Genomic DNA, 20,059 nt, shown 5'->3' with positions numbered 1-20,059 from the left:
TCTATTGATAAAAAGGATTAGACTATGATACTAGAAAGATAGGTTTTGATGGGCAGAACTCTTCCGGTACCATGTCTTTCTCGCATCATAGATTTTCCCTTTATGTAATGCTTGATTAATTTTATTTTAGGGGAAGTTCATAATTAGTACCCTGTACTTTGGGCCTAGTGCCACTTTGGTCTCCAAATTTAAAAATGCGACAATTCAATACCCGAACTTTCAGAATGTGACAATCCAGTACCTACCATTAACTAGTTGTTAACCAGCCGTTAAGTGGCATTTGAAAAAGACATAGATGCCCTTAAAGTGTCATTTAATTTTGTTTATCAACCATCTAAACATTGACAAAAAAATAACAGTCCCAAATCCTTGCCTATTACATTCAAGAAAGTTGATGTCACATTTGAGTGGGCATTTTGGTGACCCCAACTTTCTTGAATAGAAGAGGCAGATTTGGGATTGTTAATTTTTTGTCAATGTTTGGATAGTTGATAAAGAAAATTAGATGACACTCGAAGGGCATTTTTGTCTTTTTCAAATGTCACTTAAGAGCTGGTTAACAGTAAGTGAATGGCAAGTACTAGATTGTCATGCTTTTAAAGTACATGTACTGAATTGTCACATTTTGAAGTTTGGGGACCAAAGTGGCACTAGGCCCAAAGTAAAGGGTACTAATCAGAAATTTTCCCTTTATTTTATCAACAAACACAAAGGTATTACAACTGTTTTAATCAATCAGATGGAATTTATCAATTTTTTTTTTGGGAAAATGGTAATATAATTTTATTCAAAACCAAAACATATACAAGTTGGATTTAGACTCAGAAAGGCAGCCTAAAAACTACAACAATTACAATCTCCACCATGAGTTAGAACGAAATAAAACAGACAAATTCAGACTTCTGAACTCCTCAGTAGCAGACACCCAAGACATCAACTTGCCATTGTTTTCTGAATTATATCTTCAGGGCTCTTAGCTCTATTATAGAAAATTCTACTATTCCTCTCAGCCCAAATGGACCACAAGACAACAACAGGAATAGTCCTCCACACCAGTTTCCTTTCTTGCTTAAGCCTTTGACGTTTCAATAGCAAAGGAACTCCTTAACCGATCTAGGCGTTACACAACTGATATTCATGTATTGGAGAAAGTGCTCTCAAACCTGAGAGGAGAACGAATAGTGAATACACAAATGGTCTGTCGATTCCAGAAGGAGCCCACAAAAACTACAAGATAAATCCAAAATTTGAATGCCCCGCCTCACAATATTAGATTTGGAATGACAATTGTCAAGGGCCATCATCCAAATCAGAAAATTGGATTTTGATGGACTTGTAGAGTTCCATATCTGTGTAGTTGGAAAATCAGTGATACCCAATCTACAAAGCTTAGAGGCCAGGGATTTGATAGAAAATTCCCCATCTGAATTCCACTTCCAACACCATTTGTCTTTTAAGAGCAAGTCTATCTTCTGCTTCTGAAGAAGAGTCATCATCTCCACAATCTCTTATAACTCCCAATCAAAAAGATTCCTCCTAAAGAGGGGGGGGGGGGGGTCCAAGCAATAGAGTCTCCAGCTGAACAAAAAAACTCAGCCACATGCTTCTTGGTTAGCGACACATTGAAAAAGAAGGGGAAAAAACTCAGCTAGAGGCCCCTCCACGCACCAAGAGTCCTTCCAAAATTTAGTTCTATCCCCTTTGCCAATCTTGACTAAATTCCCTTCCAAGAAAACAGATAAATTCTTCATGATACCTTTTCAAAGGGAGTTGCCCCAACTTGGAAGATGATCCTTAGATCTCTAGTTGCCCCACTCCACCCCATATTTACCAACTATGAGGGATCTCCACCAAGCATTACTCTCAGCCGAGAACATCCAAATCCACTTACAAAGAAGGGCAGAATTAAACCTCTTATACTTCCTTATACCTAAACCACCTTCAGCCTTAGGAAGACTTCTCTGAAGCTATCAAAATTCAAGAATAGGTTTTTGATTGATTAAAACTATTTTGGTACAATGTCTTTACGGCATCATAGATTTTCCCTTTATGCAATGTTTGGTTTTATTTATCGAAAAGCACAAAGGTATCCACGAAGAGATAAATCACAAGACAGTTTTTTTTTGGTGGAGGTAAAAGATCATATGATAAAGTTGGATATATCATCTCTTGGATTACATGACAAATACCATATTGCAAATGGTATCGGTTTGCCTGAATTTGAAATTGAGTGTAAAGGGTGTTGTAAAATGAGATATCTTTACAACTGGATTAAATATGGATCATATATATGAAGTACGAACCAATTTAAATATTTGCACCTTTTATATACTTAGGTTATGTTTGGTACCATTGCCATTTCTACTTGCAACATTTTAGGTTGGTTAATACAACAATTCAAATGCTATATAAATGTTATAAGAATATATTTTTTTGACCACAAATTCTTTGAATTATCAATATGGCATTGGGTATCATGCCACTTATATAAACGCCAACACCTAATCCAAGGCCTATATTTTTTAGTGAAGTGGTTATTTGATGTGATGTGACAAGTCAATTTCTAAAAAATTTGTATTGACCAGTACAAAACATTGCAAATATAAATGGCAATGATACTAAACACAACCTTAGAAGTTTATATTTATATGATCTATTAATAAAACCGGCTTGCATGTCATTCCTTTCTAATAGTTATAAGATAAAAAGTAAAAATTAAGTTGTTTTGAATTAGTTTTATTCATAGGAGAAATGTATGTTGCCGACAAGAGATTTGACCACTCAAACCTCCCTAATACCAAATTACCAATATTGATTAGTTAAAAGTTTTTCCTATATCATGGTTGAACCCTTGTTCATGACATATGATATCAAAATTATTTTTAATTCATTTTATTGACAATAATGCAAAGTTCGAAGTTGTTTGTTTATTTATGCCTCATGATTTGCTATTGATGTAGCCCCATTTGGTCTATTTCATGAACTTCAGTAGTGCAAATACTCTAATACATTAGGGGTGCAACTTGGGCCAAATTGGTTGGGAGTTTATTAATTTTTTTTAGTGGGCTTGAATCCTAAGTCAAATCTGATGTGATTGAAATTCTTCAAATCAAGTAACCCATAGCCCTGTGCATGGTGACATCAGATTATCATAGGTGACAATCTACCATTGGGCCACACATCCACTATGAAGGATTCAATCAATTAAACAATAGACCCACAACCTGGTCTCAAATAATATAGGGCTGTTTAGTTTTATAACTTAACCAAGCAAAATTTCAGGCTCCAATGGGGGAAATACCTATTTGGTGCTAAATTGATGCCAATTAACTATTAAACGATATTGGTACCAAACACAATCATAATGTGTGCTTGTGGGTGTTTTATCAAGGGACTCAAGAGGTTCCACGTTGTCTCTAACTTGACCATTTGCCCCGCAACACTTGGTCCGGATGATTTAATGTACGCAAATGGGTGTTATATACATTTTGTACCCCTCCTCACCTTTGGACATTAGAAACTATTGTTGACAGTGGACTCAAGTTTAAATACTCCATTTGACATCCCATCCAATTATCCCAAAATTGGATGTTATAACTTATATTTGATTAATAATTAAATTGGATGTGGATCTAATCCTATTTGATCTGAAACCAATTAAAATTTATTATTTTATTTTATGGAATAATAGTTTATATTTATATATAATTATTATACATGCATAAGTTAAAAGGAATTGGTTTTTCTTTTATTTTGGATAAATTGCTGAAACCTCCCTTGATGTTTGGTAATTGCAATTATCTCCCCTGAACCATATGACACAATTGATGCACAAAAAAAATCCAAAATACCCATCTAGTTAATATTGAGGCTGGTTTCTAGGAAAAAACAATACAAATTTTATAAACAATAGAAAATAGAGAATTTAAAGTTGTAGCTTTACCTTTGAATAATTGATATGAAGGGTAAATTTAAAAAATACATCAAATCCAGAAAAATATATTGAAAGGGTTTGGGCCAGTGAATCATATGAAGAGAAAAAGTGGAAAAGAAACACTTTGGTCAAAAGCAACCACATGGGTATTTTAAACATTTTCATGCCTCTTTTTATAGGATTCTAGCAAAAAGGGTCTACTGCAACAACATCAAAAAATTTAGAAGAGGTGGTTGTAATTATCAAACTTCAAGGGAAGTTTCAGCAATTTTCCATTTAAGCATGATATAAGGCATGCATAAATTAAATAAGAAACTGATATGAACTGGGCATCGGATCCAAATACATGTTAATCAATTTGGATGTGAATGCAATTAAGTCCAATTTAAATCCGATCTAATTACAACCTTAATTAGAAGTAGTCCATGTTTCTTGCTCGCATACAGTACCTATAATAAACAACAACACACATCTCACCAATGGCCACATCAATGACAACATACAAACATGTAGTGTGCGGCTCTTGTGGGTAGAGACTCCTCTGCTGGAAACGATGTGTCCATTTAGTTATTTAGAAAGCAACATACCCTAATACTTCAATTAAGTTAACCACAAAAAAAACTTCAATTAGGTTAATGAGTTAAAAAAAAAAAGGTGCAAAACATGGTTTTTTATGGTACGTTTGGTTGCTAAGAAACGCATGGGAAGGGAAGCATTTTGAAGAATATTCTCTTTTTCTTGCGTTTGTTTCAAAGGAAGAGAAAAAACTGGGTCGTGAGTTCTCAAAAATCAATAGGTGGGGTCTCATCACCCTGCTGAGAAGGGCAAAACGCGAGAAAATATTGTTGACAGGGACCTACCAGACTTCGTCTCCTTCCTTCCTACCAGCCAACGATAACATCTCCAACACCGTATCTGGCATTTTTGTCATAAGGTAAGTTTCGATCTGGCATTCTCTCGTCATTTCAGTTCATTTCTATACCATTTTTGACTTGTTCCATTGGATGGGTTCCCCTCCAAATCTCATCGCCATTTTCGTCTATACTTGGTCGTCTAGATCTGGCTTTTGGCATTTGAGTTTGCCAGTTCCTTGCTCATCGCCAGTTCGTTTGTCGAAGCTCAGATCTGGCATTTGTTAGTTCCATATCTGCACATCAACATGAATATGAACTCAGATCTGGCATTTGTTTGTTCACCGGACATTAACACAAATCCAGATCTGATGTTCAAACCATTTTTTTGTTCTATTGATCTTAGATCTACTGTTGTTTTTTTATATTTTTTCTTCAGGTCATTTTTTTGTTCTATTGATCTCAGATCTACTATTTTTTTGTTGATATTTTTTATTTTTTTGCTTCAGGTCGTCTCAAACCATTTTTTTGTTTTATTGATTTTAGATCTATTGTTTTTCGGTTGATATATATATTTTCCTTTAGGTTATTTGAAACAACAAAATATTGTATTTTGGCTTAAGATAACTGATGAAGGAAGATTTGGCCCGACCTCGTAATCACTCAACACGTGGCAAAGGCAAACAACTCGGCACAACAGCGTGCCCAGGGCGCGGGCACCAAAGGGAGGAAACCAGCGGTCCGAACTCCCTACAAGGAGCCCGAACTCCCCACGAGGAGCCCGAACTCCCTACGAGGAGCCCGAACTCTCCCTTTGGCCCCGAGCCACACAAGGCAATGACCCGAACTGGCCCGCCTCATGGCAGTTCGGGACACTCCCCTATCCGAATTCAAGACTTCACCTTGCTCACCACTCCAGCACTTCGCCTCCGAGACGCCGAACTGAACAAACGTACCATACCTGACACCGAGGAGGTCCGTATCCAAGGGCGGCGCACCTGACTGACTTGGGATCTGACGCTTGACAGCCGCACTTCAACGGCCACCTGCCACCGTCATCGCTAGTCGCAGAGACGGCTCCGACAAAGGGAGCAGTGGCGGTTCTGTCCAGTAGAGGGGATGACACCCGAACTGGTAGGAGCCCAGAGGTAATCATACCCGACCTGACAGAAGCTTAGGAGTGAGTGCACGAGGTGGTTATAAAAGGCTCCCTACCCCCCAAGAACAATGTATGTGAACTTTGCGTCATCTGGTTTTATCTTGCCTTTGTAAGAATTCTAACTTGAGCTTCGGAGCATTCATATCGGGTTCCCCCCGGAGCTTCCTCATCTTCTCTGTTTCAGGCTCCCTGTAGCTCCGTTCAAAGGAAAGGTCGTTAACAGCTAGGACCAACCGGATTGCGCACCATCAATTGGCGCCGTCTGTGGGAACTCGCTTCTAAAAGCCTCCCTCTAAACTCTCATAACCTCTTTTCTCCAAAAACCCTAACACTCATGGCTTCTTCCAGCAACGCCAGATGTGGCACGGAGACAAGCACCACCGGGGAACAACTTCAAGTCCCCGTGGTGTGCGTCAGACAGTTCACCATCCCCCTTTCGGTGGATAGGATCCCCAGCTTGAATGCGCCACAAGTAATGGCGCCCGTAAACCTTCCTGCCATGAGCATCCCCTTTCCTCTCCTTATCGAAACAACCTTTACTGAACCAACTGTTGTCCCCCTGGCAACCAGCCAGAACCAGTTGGACGACTTGATGCAATGCATGCGGGCAATGCAAGCCCAAATGCAACAATTCCAGCAACATCAGCTCCAGCAGCACCAAGTACTGCACAACATCTCCTAGTATCATTATCAGCAGTAGTTCCCCCAACTGCCTCTGAACCAACTACTACTTCCACCTCGGCACCCTGCTCCGAAGCCGGTTAAGGCCTCCCCTCAAGGTAGACGCCCCCACCAGGGAAAAGCCTCCTGGCCCCAGAACCCCCTAACAGCCAGGCCTCATCCCCAGGCCGAAGAGAGAGAAAAATCACCCCCGCCTCGCAGCTCGCAGGCGGGTCAGGAACCTCGCCCGCAAGGTCAGCACCTCGGCGCTCCAGGCCCGAGTTCCCGCTCACGGAGAACCGATTCAGCGTCCTGGCAGCAGACTACCAGCATTCCGGGCCCATCGAGCTCGACAACACAAAGGTAAAAGCTGCCCCGATTCTCTCAGTTCCTTCCCCCCTCGCATCAGAACTCCTGGCAGTCCCCATGCCCAGAGATTTCAAGCTCCCACCTTTGGACAAGTATGATGGGTCCTTCGACCCCAACAACCACGTTGATGCTTTCCAGTCCCAAATGCACCTCGCCAGGGCCAGTGAATCGTGCATGTGCGTGGCCTTCACCACCACCTTCAGGGGTAGCCCGCACTTGGTACAGGAACCTGGCCCCCGGGTCGATAAGATGTTGGGCCCAGTTCGTACAGGTCTTCACTGCACATTTTGTCACCAGCAAGCGGTGCCCCAGAACAGAGGAAAGCATCTTCGGAGTAGTCCAGAGAGAAGGAGAATCCATCCGGGGCTACATCAAGCGATTCAATAAAGCGTGCTTGTAGATACCGCGATTAGACCCCGTGGCGGCCAAGAGAGGAGTAACGCACAAAGATTTCAAATGGCACATGGTAGCTAACCAGCCCGCAACCGTGGCCGAATTCCTCAAGCTCGCAGATAAGTTCATGAGAACAGAGGAAGAAATCAACCAACGGATCGAAAGCGGGAACGAGAAAAGAATGAGGGAAGGCGAGCCCTCCAATCCAGTCGACAGAAAAAACTCGGCCCGGGAGCTAAAGTCGAACCAGTTGTTCCGAGCTCCCTTAGCAGTTCGGACGGATTACACGCCGTTAAACACGAGGCAGACCGTGATCTTAATGACGGTCAAGGACGCCCCATACGTAAAGTGGCCAACTCGCCTAAAGGGTAATCCGAATGAGAGAAATAAAAATTTGTACTATAGTTTCCATAGAGACTACGGTCATAGTACCGAACAGTGTAATAATCTCCGGGACGAGATAGAGGGACTCATCCGTCGCAGATACTTGAGGAATTTTGTATAGCATGATAATAATAATAACAATAAGGCAAGTCGGCAAGGGGAGCACGGAAAGGATTCCCCTGAATCTAGGAGCAGACTGACCGAACCGTTGCAACGACATCCTCTGGAAGAGAGGCCAGTTCGGGGAACCATCCATGTAATAGTGGGAGGTTCGGTGGTAGCAGGGTGTACTTCGGCAGCGGCCCGGACGTCAGTTCGCGAAGCAGCCCAAGAGGAACAGAACCCCCCAAAGAGACCGAAGACTGAAGAGTCGATCTTCTTCACGGAAGACGATGCGCGAGGGGTCCACTACCCCCACGATGACGCGCTTGTCATAAAACTGAGGATCAGCGACTTCGATGTCAGGCGCGTACTCGTGGACTCGGGTAGCTCGGTGGACATCATCTTCAAGTCAGCATTTGACCAGCTACAATTGCATAAGAGTGAGTTAAAGCCCGCGAACACTCCTCAGGTGGGTTTCAGCGGAAAGGAAGTCAGGCCCCTCGGAAAAATAACAGTACCTGTGGAAGTCGGCACATGGCCTTGTGCGGTCAGACTCAACCATGATTTCCTGGTGGTCGCGACCCCTTCCCCATACAATGCCATAATAGGGCGGCCAATTACGCATATCTTGCGGGCAGTGGTCTCCACATACTATTTGGCAATGAAGTTCCCTACAGACTTCGATGTGGGGGTAGCGTGGGGCGACCAGCTTGAGTCCCGCAAGTGTTATGTTGCCGCCCTGAAGGGAAAAACCAAGGTGGCCAACGACCTTGAACTGGAGCGGCCTACGGAGCAAGGCGAGGAACGAGCTTTGCCCATAGAGGAAACGGTCGCAGTCTCGACTTCGGCTACAGACCCAGCTCGCACACTACAGATCGGTGCTTCCGTCGATGAACCACTACGAACCGAACTGGTGAGTTTTTTACTTCAAAATTTAGATATTTTTGCCTGGTCCGCGGCCGACATGCCCGGTATTGACCCCAGCCTTATAACTCACAAACTTAATATTGACCCTGTAGTCAGACCCGTTAGACAGAAGAAACGCAACTTAGCCCCAGAGCGCTGGAGGGCGGTCGACGAAGAGGTTGAAAAGCTCCTCGCAGCAGATTTCATAAGGGAAGTTCATTACCCGAGCTGGGTAGCCAACCCAGTGCTGGTGAAAAAGGCAAACAGAAAGTGGCGCATGTGCGTCGACTACATCGACCTAAACCGAGCTTGCCCGAAAGATTGCTTCCACCTCCCCAGAATTGACCGCCTAGTGAACGCGACCTCGGGACATGAGTTGCTAAGCTTCCTGTACGCCTACTCAGGCTACAACCAAATCAGGATGGACCAGTCCGATGAGGAAAAAACCAGCTTCATAACCGAGTTCGGCCTGTACTGCTACAAGGTCATGCCCTTCGAATTAAAAAATGCCGGGGTGACCTTCCAAAGACTTGTAAATAGGCTGTTTCGGCCCTTGATTGGCACGAAAACAGAATGTTATGTAGACAACATGGTCATCTAGACGCAGTTTTCACAGGAATTAATACAAGACTTAGATTCTGTCTTCCAAATCTTGCGTCAATTTAGCATGAAATTGAACCCTAACAAATGTGTCTTCGGTGTCACCTCGGGCAAGTTCCTAGGGTACATTGTCAACCGGCACGGTATTGAGGCCAATCCGGACAAGATAAAGGCCATCCTAGATATGAGACCACCCCGGAAAGTAAAAGAAGTTCAGAGGCTAAACGGCCGCATAACCGCTCTGAGCCGCTTCATGTCCAAATCAGCAGACCGCTGCCTGCCTTTCTTCAAAGCAATCAAAGGCAAACGGTTCGAGTGGACCCGAGACTGCCAGCTTACGTTCGATGAGCTAAAAAGCTACCTTGATAGTGTGCCAACCTTAACCCGGCCCGAGGAGGGTGAGGTCCTAGAACTGTACCTCTCGGCAAGCGACGAGGTGGTCAGTTCGGTACTAATAAAAGAAGTAGATCGGGTCCAACGACCCATCTATTATGTTAGTAAAATTTTGCGGGGAGCAGAGACAAGGTACCCGCAGATAGAAAAGCTAGCATACGCACTGGTAATAGCAGCTCGGAAACTCCGCCCGTACTTCCAGGCTCACACTATCATCGTCCTGACTGACAAACCTCTGAGGCAAGTTTTACTCAAGCTCGAGGTTTCCGGTCGACTAACGAAATGGGCCATCGAACTCAGCGAGTACGACCTCCAATACAAGCCAAGAACTGCTATTAAGGCCCAAGCCCTAGCAGATTTTATCGCCGAGTGCACGTTTAGCCTCGAAGCCCTTGGACCGGTCAAGCCCGAGATCCCCAGTTCGGGCGAGCCCGGAGCTCCCAAGCCAATAGAGTCTGAACCCCGTAAAGTAGTAGCCAATGTGGCATCTCTCCTGATTAGGCCAAACGTGAACTGGGATGAGGAGCCCTAGATCCTTCACGTAGATGGCTCCTCGAACCAGCAGGGTAGCGGGGCTGGAATAGTGCTACGCGGCCCGAGCGGCACGAAATTGGAATATGCATTACGCTTTGAGTTCGCGGCATCCAACAACGAGGCGGAGTACGAGGCACTAATAGCCGGGCTGAACCTAGCGCACAAGGTAAGAGCAAAGCACGTAGTTATCTGCAGTGATTCCCAGCTCGTGGTCAACCAGGTTACGGGCGAATACGAAGCACGCGAGCTCACTATGATTGCATACTTGGCAAAAGTAAAGGAGGCTCTGCTCAACTTCTAGTTACACTTCATCAGGCAAATCCCGAGGTCAGAGAACACTGAGGCCGACGCCCTGTCCCGGTTAGCCAGCACGAGTCACAACACCATGAGAACCGTGTACATAGAGGACTTACCTCGGCCCAGCATTCTCGATGGGGCAAAGGAGGTCGCTCCCGTCCTTGAAGCAGAGCCGAGCTGGATCGACCCACTCGCGAGCTTCTTATTAGATGGAACCCTCCCTGCGGACCGCAATGCAGCCAAGAGGGTGCAGCGCTAGAGAGCCAAATACATCATAATAGACGAACGATTGTACCGACGATCCTACACGCTCCCCTACCTGCGTTGCTTGCGACTTGCCGAAGCCGAGCTCGTACTCCACGACACTTATGAAGGTCTGTGCGGCGGACACCTGGGGGGCAGAGCCCTCGCCCAAAAGGCACTTCAACAAGGATACTACTGGCCAACGATGAAGGCAGAAGTCGTCGAGCTCGTCAGAAAATGTGACAAGTGTCAGAAGCATGCCAATATCCACCATCAGCCTGCTGCCGACCTCAAATACCTCACCAGTCCATGGCCCTTTGCACAATGGGGCATCGACCTCCTGGGGCCATTCCTGCCAGCAACAGGTGGGAGAAAGTTCCTAGTGGTGGCTATAGATTACTTCACAAAGTAGATAGAAGTTGAACCTCTAGCAACAATCACAACCGAAACATACAGAACTTCTTTTGGAAGAACATAGTATGTCGCTTCGGGCTACCTCGGGTACTGATCTCCAACAACGGCAAACAGTTCGAGGATATCAAGTTCCAAAAATGGTGCCAAGGTATGGGAATTCGTTAAAACTTCACATCGGTCGCACACCCGCAGGCAAACGGTCAGACAGAAGTAATGAACAGAGCCATCCTCTGCGGACTGAAAGCACGACTAGACCGGGCTAAAGGGTTGTGGGCGGACGAGCTACCAAGTGTTCTATGGGCTCACCGAACTACGGAAAAAACCGCCACAGGAGAGACCCCCTTTAACCTCACCTACGGCACCGAAGCGGTAATCCCGACGGAAATCGAAATACCTACACTGCGACTAGAAGCATATGACGATCAAACAAACGGAGATGAGTTACGCACCAACCTCGACCTACTGGATGAGGTAAGAGACCTCGCGCACATCCGAACAATGGCCTACCAGCAAAAAGTAGCTCGGTAGTACAACGCCAGAGTAAAGAAGCGGAGCTTCCGCGTCGGCGACCTGGTTCTCCGTAAGATCATGGTACCCGAACCCGGCGTGGGCAAACTCGGACCAAATTGGGAAGGACCCTACAGAGTAAAGAAAGCACTCGGGGGGGCATACGAGCTTGAAACCTTAGAAGGTAAGCAAGTACCCCGAGCATGGAACATCGTCAATTTAAGGCGATACTACCTATAGACCACCAAGCGAAGTGGATAAAATCGCCACCAAAGCCTAAGGGCTAGGATGCCGAGCTAACGAAGGAACCTCGGCATAGGCAAGCGAAGAAAGCCAAAGGCGAAACAGAGACAACGAACTAATAGGGACATTGACATCTCAGAGACAGTTAACACCACACGTTCAGTTCGGGAGAAAAAACAACCAACACTTAACCAAAAGAAAAGTCATTCCATTTCAAAATAAGGGAGTACATTTCAGAAAAAAAAAAAAATTTACAGGCCCGGAGCTACTTCTTCATTATCGGAAGGCACTTCAACGATACCCGAAGGCCCTGCCTCGGCCTCGGAATCTGGCTCACCATCAGCAGCATTGACCATCTCCTGAGTTATGCGCAAAGTATGGCACTGATATCGAGCTCGGGGTACGTATTCCGGATCATCCACCGGCTTAGCTTGAAACCCCTTCGGTACGAGTCCACCATTAGGTCGTCAAAGCTCGGCGAGGCGATGTACTCATCAACAGCCTTCTTCTTGGCATCTTCAATACCTTGAGAAAAGATCTGCGTCCTCTCCCTAATGTCCTTCTGAAGGTATTCGACCTGATGCTGCAAATCCAGCCTCAGGTCCGCCATGTGCTTCACTACGACTCCCATGGCCTCGACATCTCTCTGAGACCTCGCCTGCCTGGCCCCTGCAGCACGAGCAGCCGCCTCAGCAGCTCGGGAAGTCGTCTCGGCAGCACGAAGAGCCTCTTCAACAGCTCACGCCTGCCTCGAGCTCCTTTCCACCTGGGCCGCCAAGGCGTGGATAGAAGAGTTCACCTACCAAAAAGAAAGAACGAGTGATCAAAAGAACGATAGCAAGAAGGATAAAAGCAAAAGAGCTCGATAAAAAGTCTTACCACCATGGCATGAGTAACAGCATGGCAGGCCACCTGGTGCAGAGGGAGATCAGTCCACGCCGCGACCTCCTTGGGGAAAATGGCCTCCTTACTCTTCTGAAGAGCATAGGTCGGCGACAGCACACTCCTGAATTCCCCTGGGGCCCCCGAGCCTGAGGGCCCAGCTCGCGTATGAGCAGACCCAGAGTAAGCAGGAGCACCAGTGTAGTCTCAGTATACGGGCCCCCTGCCGCTTCTTGCATTGGAGGAGCCATCTCGAGCTCCTTGGGCGGATCCTCTAATGGGTAGTCTGGTACCTCGGGCTCCGCATCCCAGGCCAGCTCAGCGCGAGTTTGCTTGGCGACTCGCTTCCTCCTCTTCATGCCTTGAAACAAGTGCCCACCACGAGTCCTTCCTGAGTCCATCACACCTGCAAAAAGTGTTCGACATCAGAAAAAAGACAGACAGAGCAAAATAGAACCTCCAAGTAAGGAACCTACCCGAACTCAGGCCGGCCGCAATGAGCTTGGCCTCCATCAGATACTGTTGGCACTTTAGCCCAAGCCACGCCCATTGCCGGAGGCCCTTCACCGTCTCTTTGTCAAGCGTAACATCGGAGTCAGGGGCGGCCACCCCCCACCCGGTCTTAAACGGCCACCCCAACACACTTTGCACCCCGAAGTAGTCCCACTTCCACGCTGGGACCTTGTTAGGAAGTTCATGTAAAAGCTTAAAACCCGGGCGAGGAGACAGGTAATACGCTCGCCTACGCCCGGGGAGGAGACCTGCTTGCTTCTTAAACATTAAGATGGAAGAGAAGATCTCCAAGTCTAAAGGAAAGCCCTGTTCGCAAAATAGGGAGATTGTCCCCACCAAATTACGAATGGAGTTTGGGTGAAGCTGGCCGACCGTAACGCCGAAGTGATTCAAGACCTTGACAAGGAGGGGATGGAAAGGCAATCGCAGCCCCGCAGCGAGCTGCTCCCGGAATATCACAATCTCATAAGGACCGTGTTCCCAAGGAAAGCTACCCGAAGGTATGAAATAAGCGTACTCCCCAAGCAAATTGTAATAGGTAATAAGGGATTGGAGCCCCTCAAGCGTCATGGTCGAGGGGCCAAACTTGTCTAACGTCCGACCCCGACGAGAGGTGGACGCCAAACTACCTGAGGCGACTCGACCTACGGGTTCGAACTCTTCCTCGAGCTCTATCTCCGGCTCGCTAGGACTATCAGGGGATGCAACTCGGTTTGTAGAACATGCATCTGACCCACTTGAAGAACCGTCTGAGCTATCCGAGCTAGACATCGAGGAGAGAAGGTGGATTCCAGGAAGGTACTCACCCGGAAAAAGCTTGAACAAGACTACGGGAACTTGAACGAGCAAAAACCTTGAACGCGAACTGAAAGCCTGGACACGAGCTGAAACTTGGACGCGAGCTCAAGAGGCAAAGCACATAAGTGACAAAGCGACTGGGGTCCCCCACTATTTATACCCACAGTGACCAAGAAGCAATAGCATAGATCAAAGCCAATCTGACGGCCCACAATCGCGCTGACCGCACATCCCCTAAGACCGAGACGTGATTGGCGCACGTCTTTCTGAAACTGACAGTGCACCGGCGCACGTCTTTCTGAAACTGACAGAACGCCAGCGCACGTCTCCTCACATTAAAAGCGGCAGCGGCACGTTTTCAAAATTTGAAAAGACGCCTGCTGTCACGTCTCCCAGCGGTGCGCTTTTTGGATTTTTGAAATAAAGCGCGTTGTCACGTCTGGCAGCATTTGTAGGCAGGTCGGCGCGTTTTCCGTCTTTTGGGCGCTCGAAGAAACTAACAACCCTGACAACGCACCTCGCACTATCAGTCAACCGAGATTCGAAGTACGGGACAAGTCCACCTGCCACCTTGCGAACTCCCCGCGCCAAGGCAAGACCCTTAGCACGAGGAGTGGGGGGCGATTGATGAAGGAAGATTTGGCCCGACCTCGTAATCACTCAACACGTGGCAAAGGCAAACAGCTCGGCACAACAGCGCGCCCAGGGTGCGGGCACCAAAGGGACGAAACCAACAGTCCGAACTCCCTACAAGGAGCCCGAACTCCCCACGAGGAGCCCGAACTCCCTACTAGGAGCCTGAACTCCCTACGAGGAGCCCGAACTCTCCCTTAGGCCCCGAGCCACACAAGGCAATGACCCGAACTGGCCCGCCTCATGGCAATTCGGGACACTCCCCTATCCGAACTCAAGACTTCACCTCGCTCACCACTCCAGCACTTTTCCTCCGAGACGCCGAACTGAACAAACGTACCATACCTGACACCGAGGAGGTCCGTATCCAAGGGCGGCGCACCTGACTGACTTGGGATCTGACGCTTGACAGCCGCACTTCAAAGGCCACCTGCCACCGCCACCTGCCACCGTCATCGCTAGTCGCAGAGACGGCTCCGACAAAGGGAGCAGTGGCGGTTCTGTCCAGCAGAGGGGATGACACCCGAACTGGCAGGAGCCCAGAGGTAATCATACCCGACCTGACAGAAGCTTAGGAGTGAGTGCACGAGGTGGTTGTAAAAGGCTCCCTACCCCCCAGGAACATGTATGTGAACTTTGCGCCATCTGGTTTTATCTTGCCTTTGAAAGAATTCTAACTTGAGCTTCAGAGCATTCATACCGGGTTCCCCCCGGAGCTTCATCATCTTCTCTGTTTTAGGCTCCCTGTAGCTCCGTTCAGAGGCAAGGTCGTTGACAGGTAGGACCAGCCGAATTGCGCACCATCAATAACACATTCTCTCTTCCATTTTTCTATATATTGTTGATCAATGGATGGCTATGTATTTTGGATCTGTGAAATCGCATGCTTTTCCATGTTCAGTGCTTCACCACCCCTATTGAAATTTTAGACTCAATGCCCTTCTTCTCCACTGCCTCATTTGAACCCTTGAATTTGAACCCTTTTTTCTTATAAACTCTTATATATTTGTTTGTTGGACCAGCTCCGATCAGGCCTTCTTTCAGTCTAAATTTACAAATTTTCTTCTCCTACCCAAGTTGCAAATGGTTTGTTTCTATTTATTTTTTCTCTGTTCTATCTATTTTTGTAATTTTCTTTGTTTCATGCTCCGTGTTTCACATATATTCCACAAATTGTTTTCTGCATTGCATGCAACAAGCAAGGTAGAAAAAAGAGTCTACAAACTGTGTAAGTATGCTGAACCTGTTGAACCTGCAAGAACAAGTAAAATGAAATTTGCACTTTTTGTCTCATCTGCACACATTGATGTTGTTCTGTTTAATGTTGAAATTGATCAACCAAAGTAGATTTATCATTCCTTTCCATAGTGTGATAATTTAAATGGAACTATTGCTTATAGATCACATTCACTATAAAAAACAAATATACAAACAAACTAAATATAAAAGAAAGCAAGTTAATTTATAAGAAGTAAAGAATGTTTACAGAAATTGCCAACCTAGATTTATGGAAAACCAAATATAAGACCATAGGCTTTCATCCTTTCACAATAGTCAAACTAGGTTCTGGTTCAAGCCGAACCAAATCCACCCACCTGAAGCTCTGAGCAGCTTGGTCCTTGTCAATCCATGACCAGAAAAATGTTTTTCTTTTAAGCCATTTCAGCCATCAACAAGTAGCACCTAAATATTTGAGTACCACATAAAGTGGTGTGTTAGAGAGGGAGATGGGGAGAGAGAGAGAGAGAGTAGGCTAGATGGGCCATAGTACCCAGTGAATCTTCAAATTATATTTTTTACTGCTATTATCTCAAATACATTGTGTGACAGTTGATTATTGTTAATTTCCCCCGTTGTTTGATTAAACTGCTCTCTTATTTAAAACATAAATACAAAGCAAGGCTAGAAAATTTATTCTATATAAACACAGATGGACAATGAGATGTTGATTGTGATTGCTGGAGCTGCAACTAGTGGAGTTGCAGTTGCATTGACCCTTGTACAAGAATGGTTGGACTATGTTGATAGGGAACCTTCTGTCAATCGAGACTTACAAAGACAAGATCTATTGAATTGGCTGTATAAGGGATGACATGTTTATTGTTACAACCAGCTAAGAATGGGGAAGGAATCCTTCTACAGGTTGTGTAAAATTCTACGGGAGATCGTACGACTCCATGATACATTGAGAACTAGTGTAGAAGAACAAGTTGCTAGATTCCGGCACATTTTAGCACATAATGTTAGGAATAGGACTATGGGATTTTATTTCAGTAGATCTGGAGAGACTGTTAGCTGCCACTTCAACTCCGTGTTAGATGCAGTTTTGAGTTTAGAAGATAGATACCTGATCCAACCAAGTAGTCCTAACACACCACAAGAGATTAGAAACCGACATGACTTTTGGCCATATTTTCAGGTAAGGAAAGTGTCAATATTACATATATCAATTATCTATATTGATTTAGGCAGTGAATCACATAGTACAATCAATATGCTTTGCTTGGCAGGATTTTGTTGGCAATTGATGGGACACACATACCTATGAAGGTTCCGCTAGCAGATGTAGCTAGATTTCACGGTCGTAAGTCCTACCCAACACAAAATATCCTTTCTACATGTTATTTCAACTTGCTTTTCACCTACATATTACTTGGATGGGAGGGTGCTGCATCAGACTCCCGCATGTTAAGTAGTGCAATGGCAAGGGAACGCAAACTACATGTCCCACAAGGTGCTAATACATATCCATATAGGTTTTATCAAGTGTAAATATGGAATTTGGTATCTAACCATTTTCTCGTATGTTAAAATATGTAAATATTACTTGGTAGATGCTAGGTTTGCTCTAAAGTCTGGCTTCTTAACATCGTATTAGAGCACAAGATAGAAGGAATGAGGTGCACATCAACATGAGAACCCTAAAGAGTTATTCAACCTCCGTCATGCTTCACTGTGAAATGTAGTTGAACGAATTTTTTGGGTTCTCGAGAAGCGGTTTCCACTATTGGTTTCTTAGCAGCATTACCCATTCAAAACACAAGTCAAGATTGTCTCTGCATGTTGCATATTACATAATCATGTCATGGGTGTGGATTCGTATGACCGAATCATGTCTGAATACGATCACGATGTTGTTGAAGGTGCAAAGATTGATGCAGATGATGGGGAAGTGGTAGATGATGTGGTTAATGAGACTCAAGTATCTCAACCATCTCAACACATTAGTAGAAATGAATCCGTCAAAGAAGGACACCGTCTTAGAGAGGAGATAGAAAATCAAATGTGGGCAGACTATCAGTTGGCTCGGTCCAGGCATCAACGTTAAATTTCTTTGATTAATCTTCACATGTATTTCCATGTTTAACTTCACAATGTACATGTACTCCTTATTTAACTATTAGCATTTTTTATTATCTTTCTTTTGACTAGTTTATGTTAAGAACACAACTATCTTGTGTTGGACATTATTGTTTTTAGTTGTACCATGTGTGTGTGTGTGTGTGTGTGTTTATTATGGATGATTGGAATGATGGGACTTGGTGTAAATTTGGTTGATACTGGTTGAAATACTGATATGAACTAGTTGGTGTGGCATGCTAGATGTATGAATTTTATTATGTTCACTGTGTAACTTGACTTATTATTGCTTGGTTAGAGTTAGATATGGATACTCAGTCCAATGAAACCAATAGTAAATCTAATAAGGTGAACATGAGCTGGACAAGTGAGATGGATAACACATGGATTGAAACTCTAGTGGAGCAAGTCACCCTTGGACACAAGGTTGACATGAGCTTTAAGGCTTCGACATATACTGTAACTGCAAGAGCCATAAGTCTGAAATATGAAGTGGAGTGCACACAGAACCACATTAGGAATCGAATGAAGACAATAAAGAAGAATTTCTCCACGATAACGAACATCATCAATTCTAGTGGTTTTTCCTGGAATGACATGACTAAAACCATCGGTGCAGAGCCCCGTGTGTGGAATGAATACATCCAGGTAAACTTCAATATGATATTCATCCTAAATATTACAATACACAAGTAAGATGTGAACTTGTAGCAATTGATCCATTACAACTGGACATGGACACCTAGAAGCAAAGCAATTTAGGAGAAAACCCATCCACAACTATGACCAACTGGCTATAGTATGTGGAAATGATCAAGTAACTGGCGTTGGTGTATTCACTGCTAGGGAACTAAATAGGCATGAGGCAGCATCAGTGAATGAAACCACTAGCATGCCGACAATGCAGGAGCATGTATTTGACGAGGTTGAAGGAGACAATGTTGGTGACTCAACTCTTCAGCCTAGGCCACCTGAGGAGGGTAGCTCAGTTGAGTGGAGGGGTCTTGGGAAGATAAAGTCGTATGCAGCTACAGTTGCTGAAGAAGTACATGAGATTGCATCTAGCATTAAGTCATTGGCTTCTGCAGTTGAGAAGGGAATCGGGTTGCTGAAGAAGGAAAAGATTTATGATGACGTGCTGAGCTTAGGGGATCACAAGCCCTCCTCCTCATAAGGGACATCGATTATCTGACTGAGTCTGAAAATCGGGCAATAGCATTTTATGCCTTGGCTCTGAAATTGAGGAAGGCATGGTTAGATTTGAAGTTGGGCCCACTTAATTGAAGTTACTTTGGTAACACCCCTTTTTTGGAGACACTAATGAATATGGTTCACTAACACCCCACTTTTTTGTTATGCTTTATGGGTTGTTTCTTGGCTACATATTTATGTTTTGGAAAACTTGAACATTACTTAGATTGACATATGACTCAAACATGTGTTGATTGGCTTTGTCTTGACCAGTCAATAGAAACAATCCTTTTTTGTCTTACACTACCCAAGTGGATGATTAAATGAAAATACTGATGGTTCATGAATGATGGTTGAATATTTAGTTTGAACATGTGTTAATCTATTTGTTAAATATAGGTCTTCACTCAATATATGGGATTCGCAAGTTCCCATGGGAATGTTGATTTGGCATAATTGGGTTGATGAATTTATACAGGGTTTTCCAACTTAAGATGAATGTATATTCTAACTCTTTGATTGACGGGTTTTAACTCAATATATGGGATTCGGAGGTTCCCATGTAGATAATTGATTTCGTTGAATTGATGACATTAAACAAGTTTATTACTTGAGTTTATGAACTTAAATAGGTTGCTCGACTATTTAATTGAATGATTACTCAAATAGGTTTTCTTCGTTGAAATTAGTATG

At 44.7% G+C, this 20,059-nt stretch overlaps 2 protein-coding genes across 7 annotated transcripts; both read left to right on the top strand.

Moving 5' to 3' along the window:
• Nucleotides 1-4,679: 4,679 nt before the first annotated feature.
• Nucleotides 4,680-18,417, top strand: LOC148801803 (uncharacterized). Of its 6 annotated transcripts, none has more exons than XM_088899859.1 (4): nucleotides 4,680-4,868; nucleotides 16,958-17,234; nucleotides 17,326-17,549; nucleotides 17,959-18,417. In XM_088899859.1, exons 2-4 carry the CDS (start codon nucleotides 17,212-17,214, stop codon nucleotides 18,141-18,143), a joined length of 432 nt encoding a protein of 143 aa, XP_088755985.1. In that variant the 5' UTR covers nucleotides 4,680-4,868; nucleotides 16,958-17,211; the 3' UTR covers nucleotides 18,144-18,417. The 6 variants fall into 6 exon arrangements, 3 of the variants coding, with proteins under 3 accessions (XP_088755985.1, XP_088755984.1, XP_088755986.1); XM_088899858.1 differs by having other exon boundaries at nucleotides 16,746-17,234; XR_016083553.1 differs by lacking the exon at nucleotides 4,680-4,868 and adding an exon at nucleotides 4,875-15,593 and having other exon boundaries at nucleotides 16,746-17,234; nucleotides 17,650-18,417.
• Nucleotides 18,418-18,481: 64 nt separating this feature from the next.
• Nucleotides 18,482-19,349, top strand: LOC148801802 (uncharacterized). Its single transcript, XM_088900426.1, has 2 exons — nucleotides 18,482-18,867; nucleotides 19,022-19,349. Exons 1-2 carry the CDS (start codon nucleotides 18,482-18,484, stop codon nucleotides 19,347-19,349), a joined length of 714 nt encoding a protein of 237 aa, XP_088756552.1.
• Nucleotides 19,350-20,059: the final 710 nt, after the last annotated feature.

The sequence above is a fragment of the Nelumbo nucifera genome, chromosome 3, assembly GCF_055504915.1.
Source record: "Nelumbo nucifera cultivar China Antique chromosome 3, China Antique-T2T, whole genome shotgun sequence".
Classification (NCBI taxonomy): domain Eukaryota; kingdom Viridiplantae; phylum Streptophyta; class Magnoliopsida; order Proteales; family Nelumbonaceae; genus Nelumbo; species Nelumbo nucifera.
The sequence above is the reverse complement of the archived record's forward strand: the minus strand, read 5'-3'. Positions and strand labels throughout refer to the sequence as shown.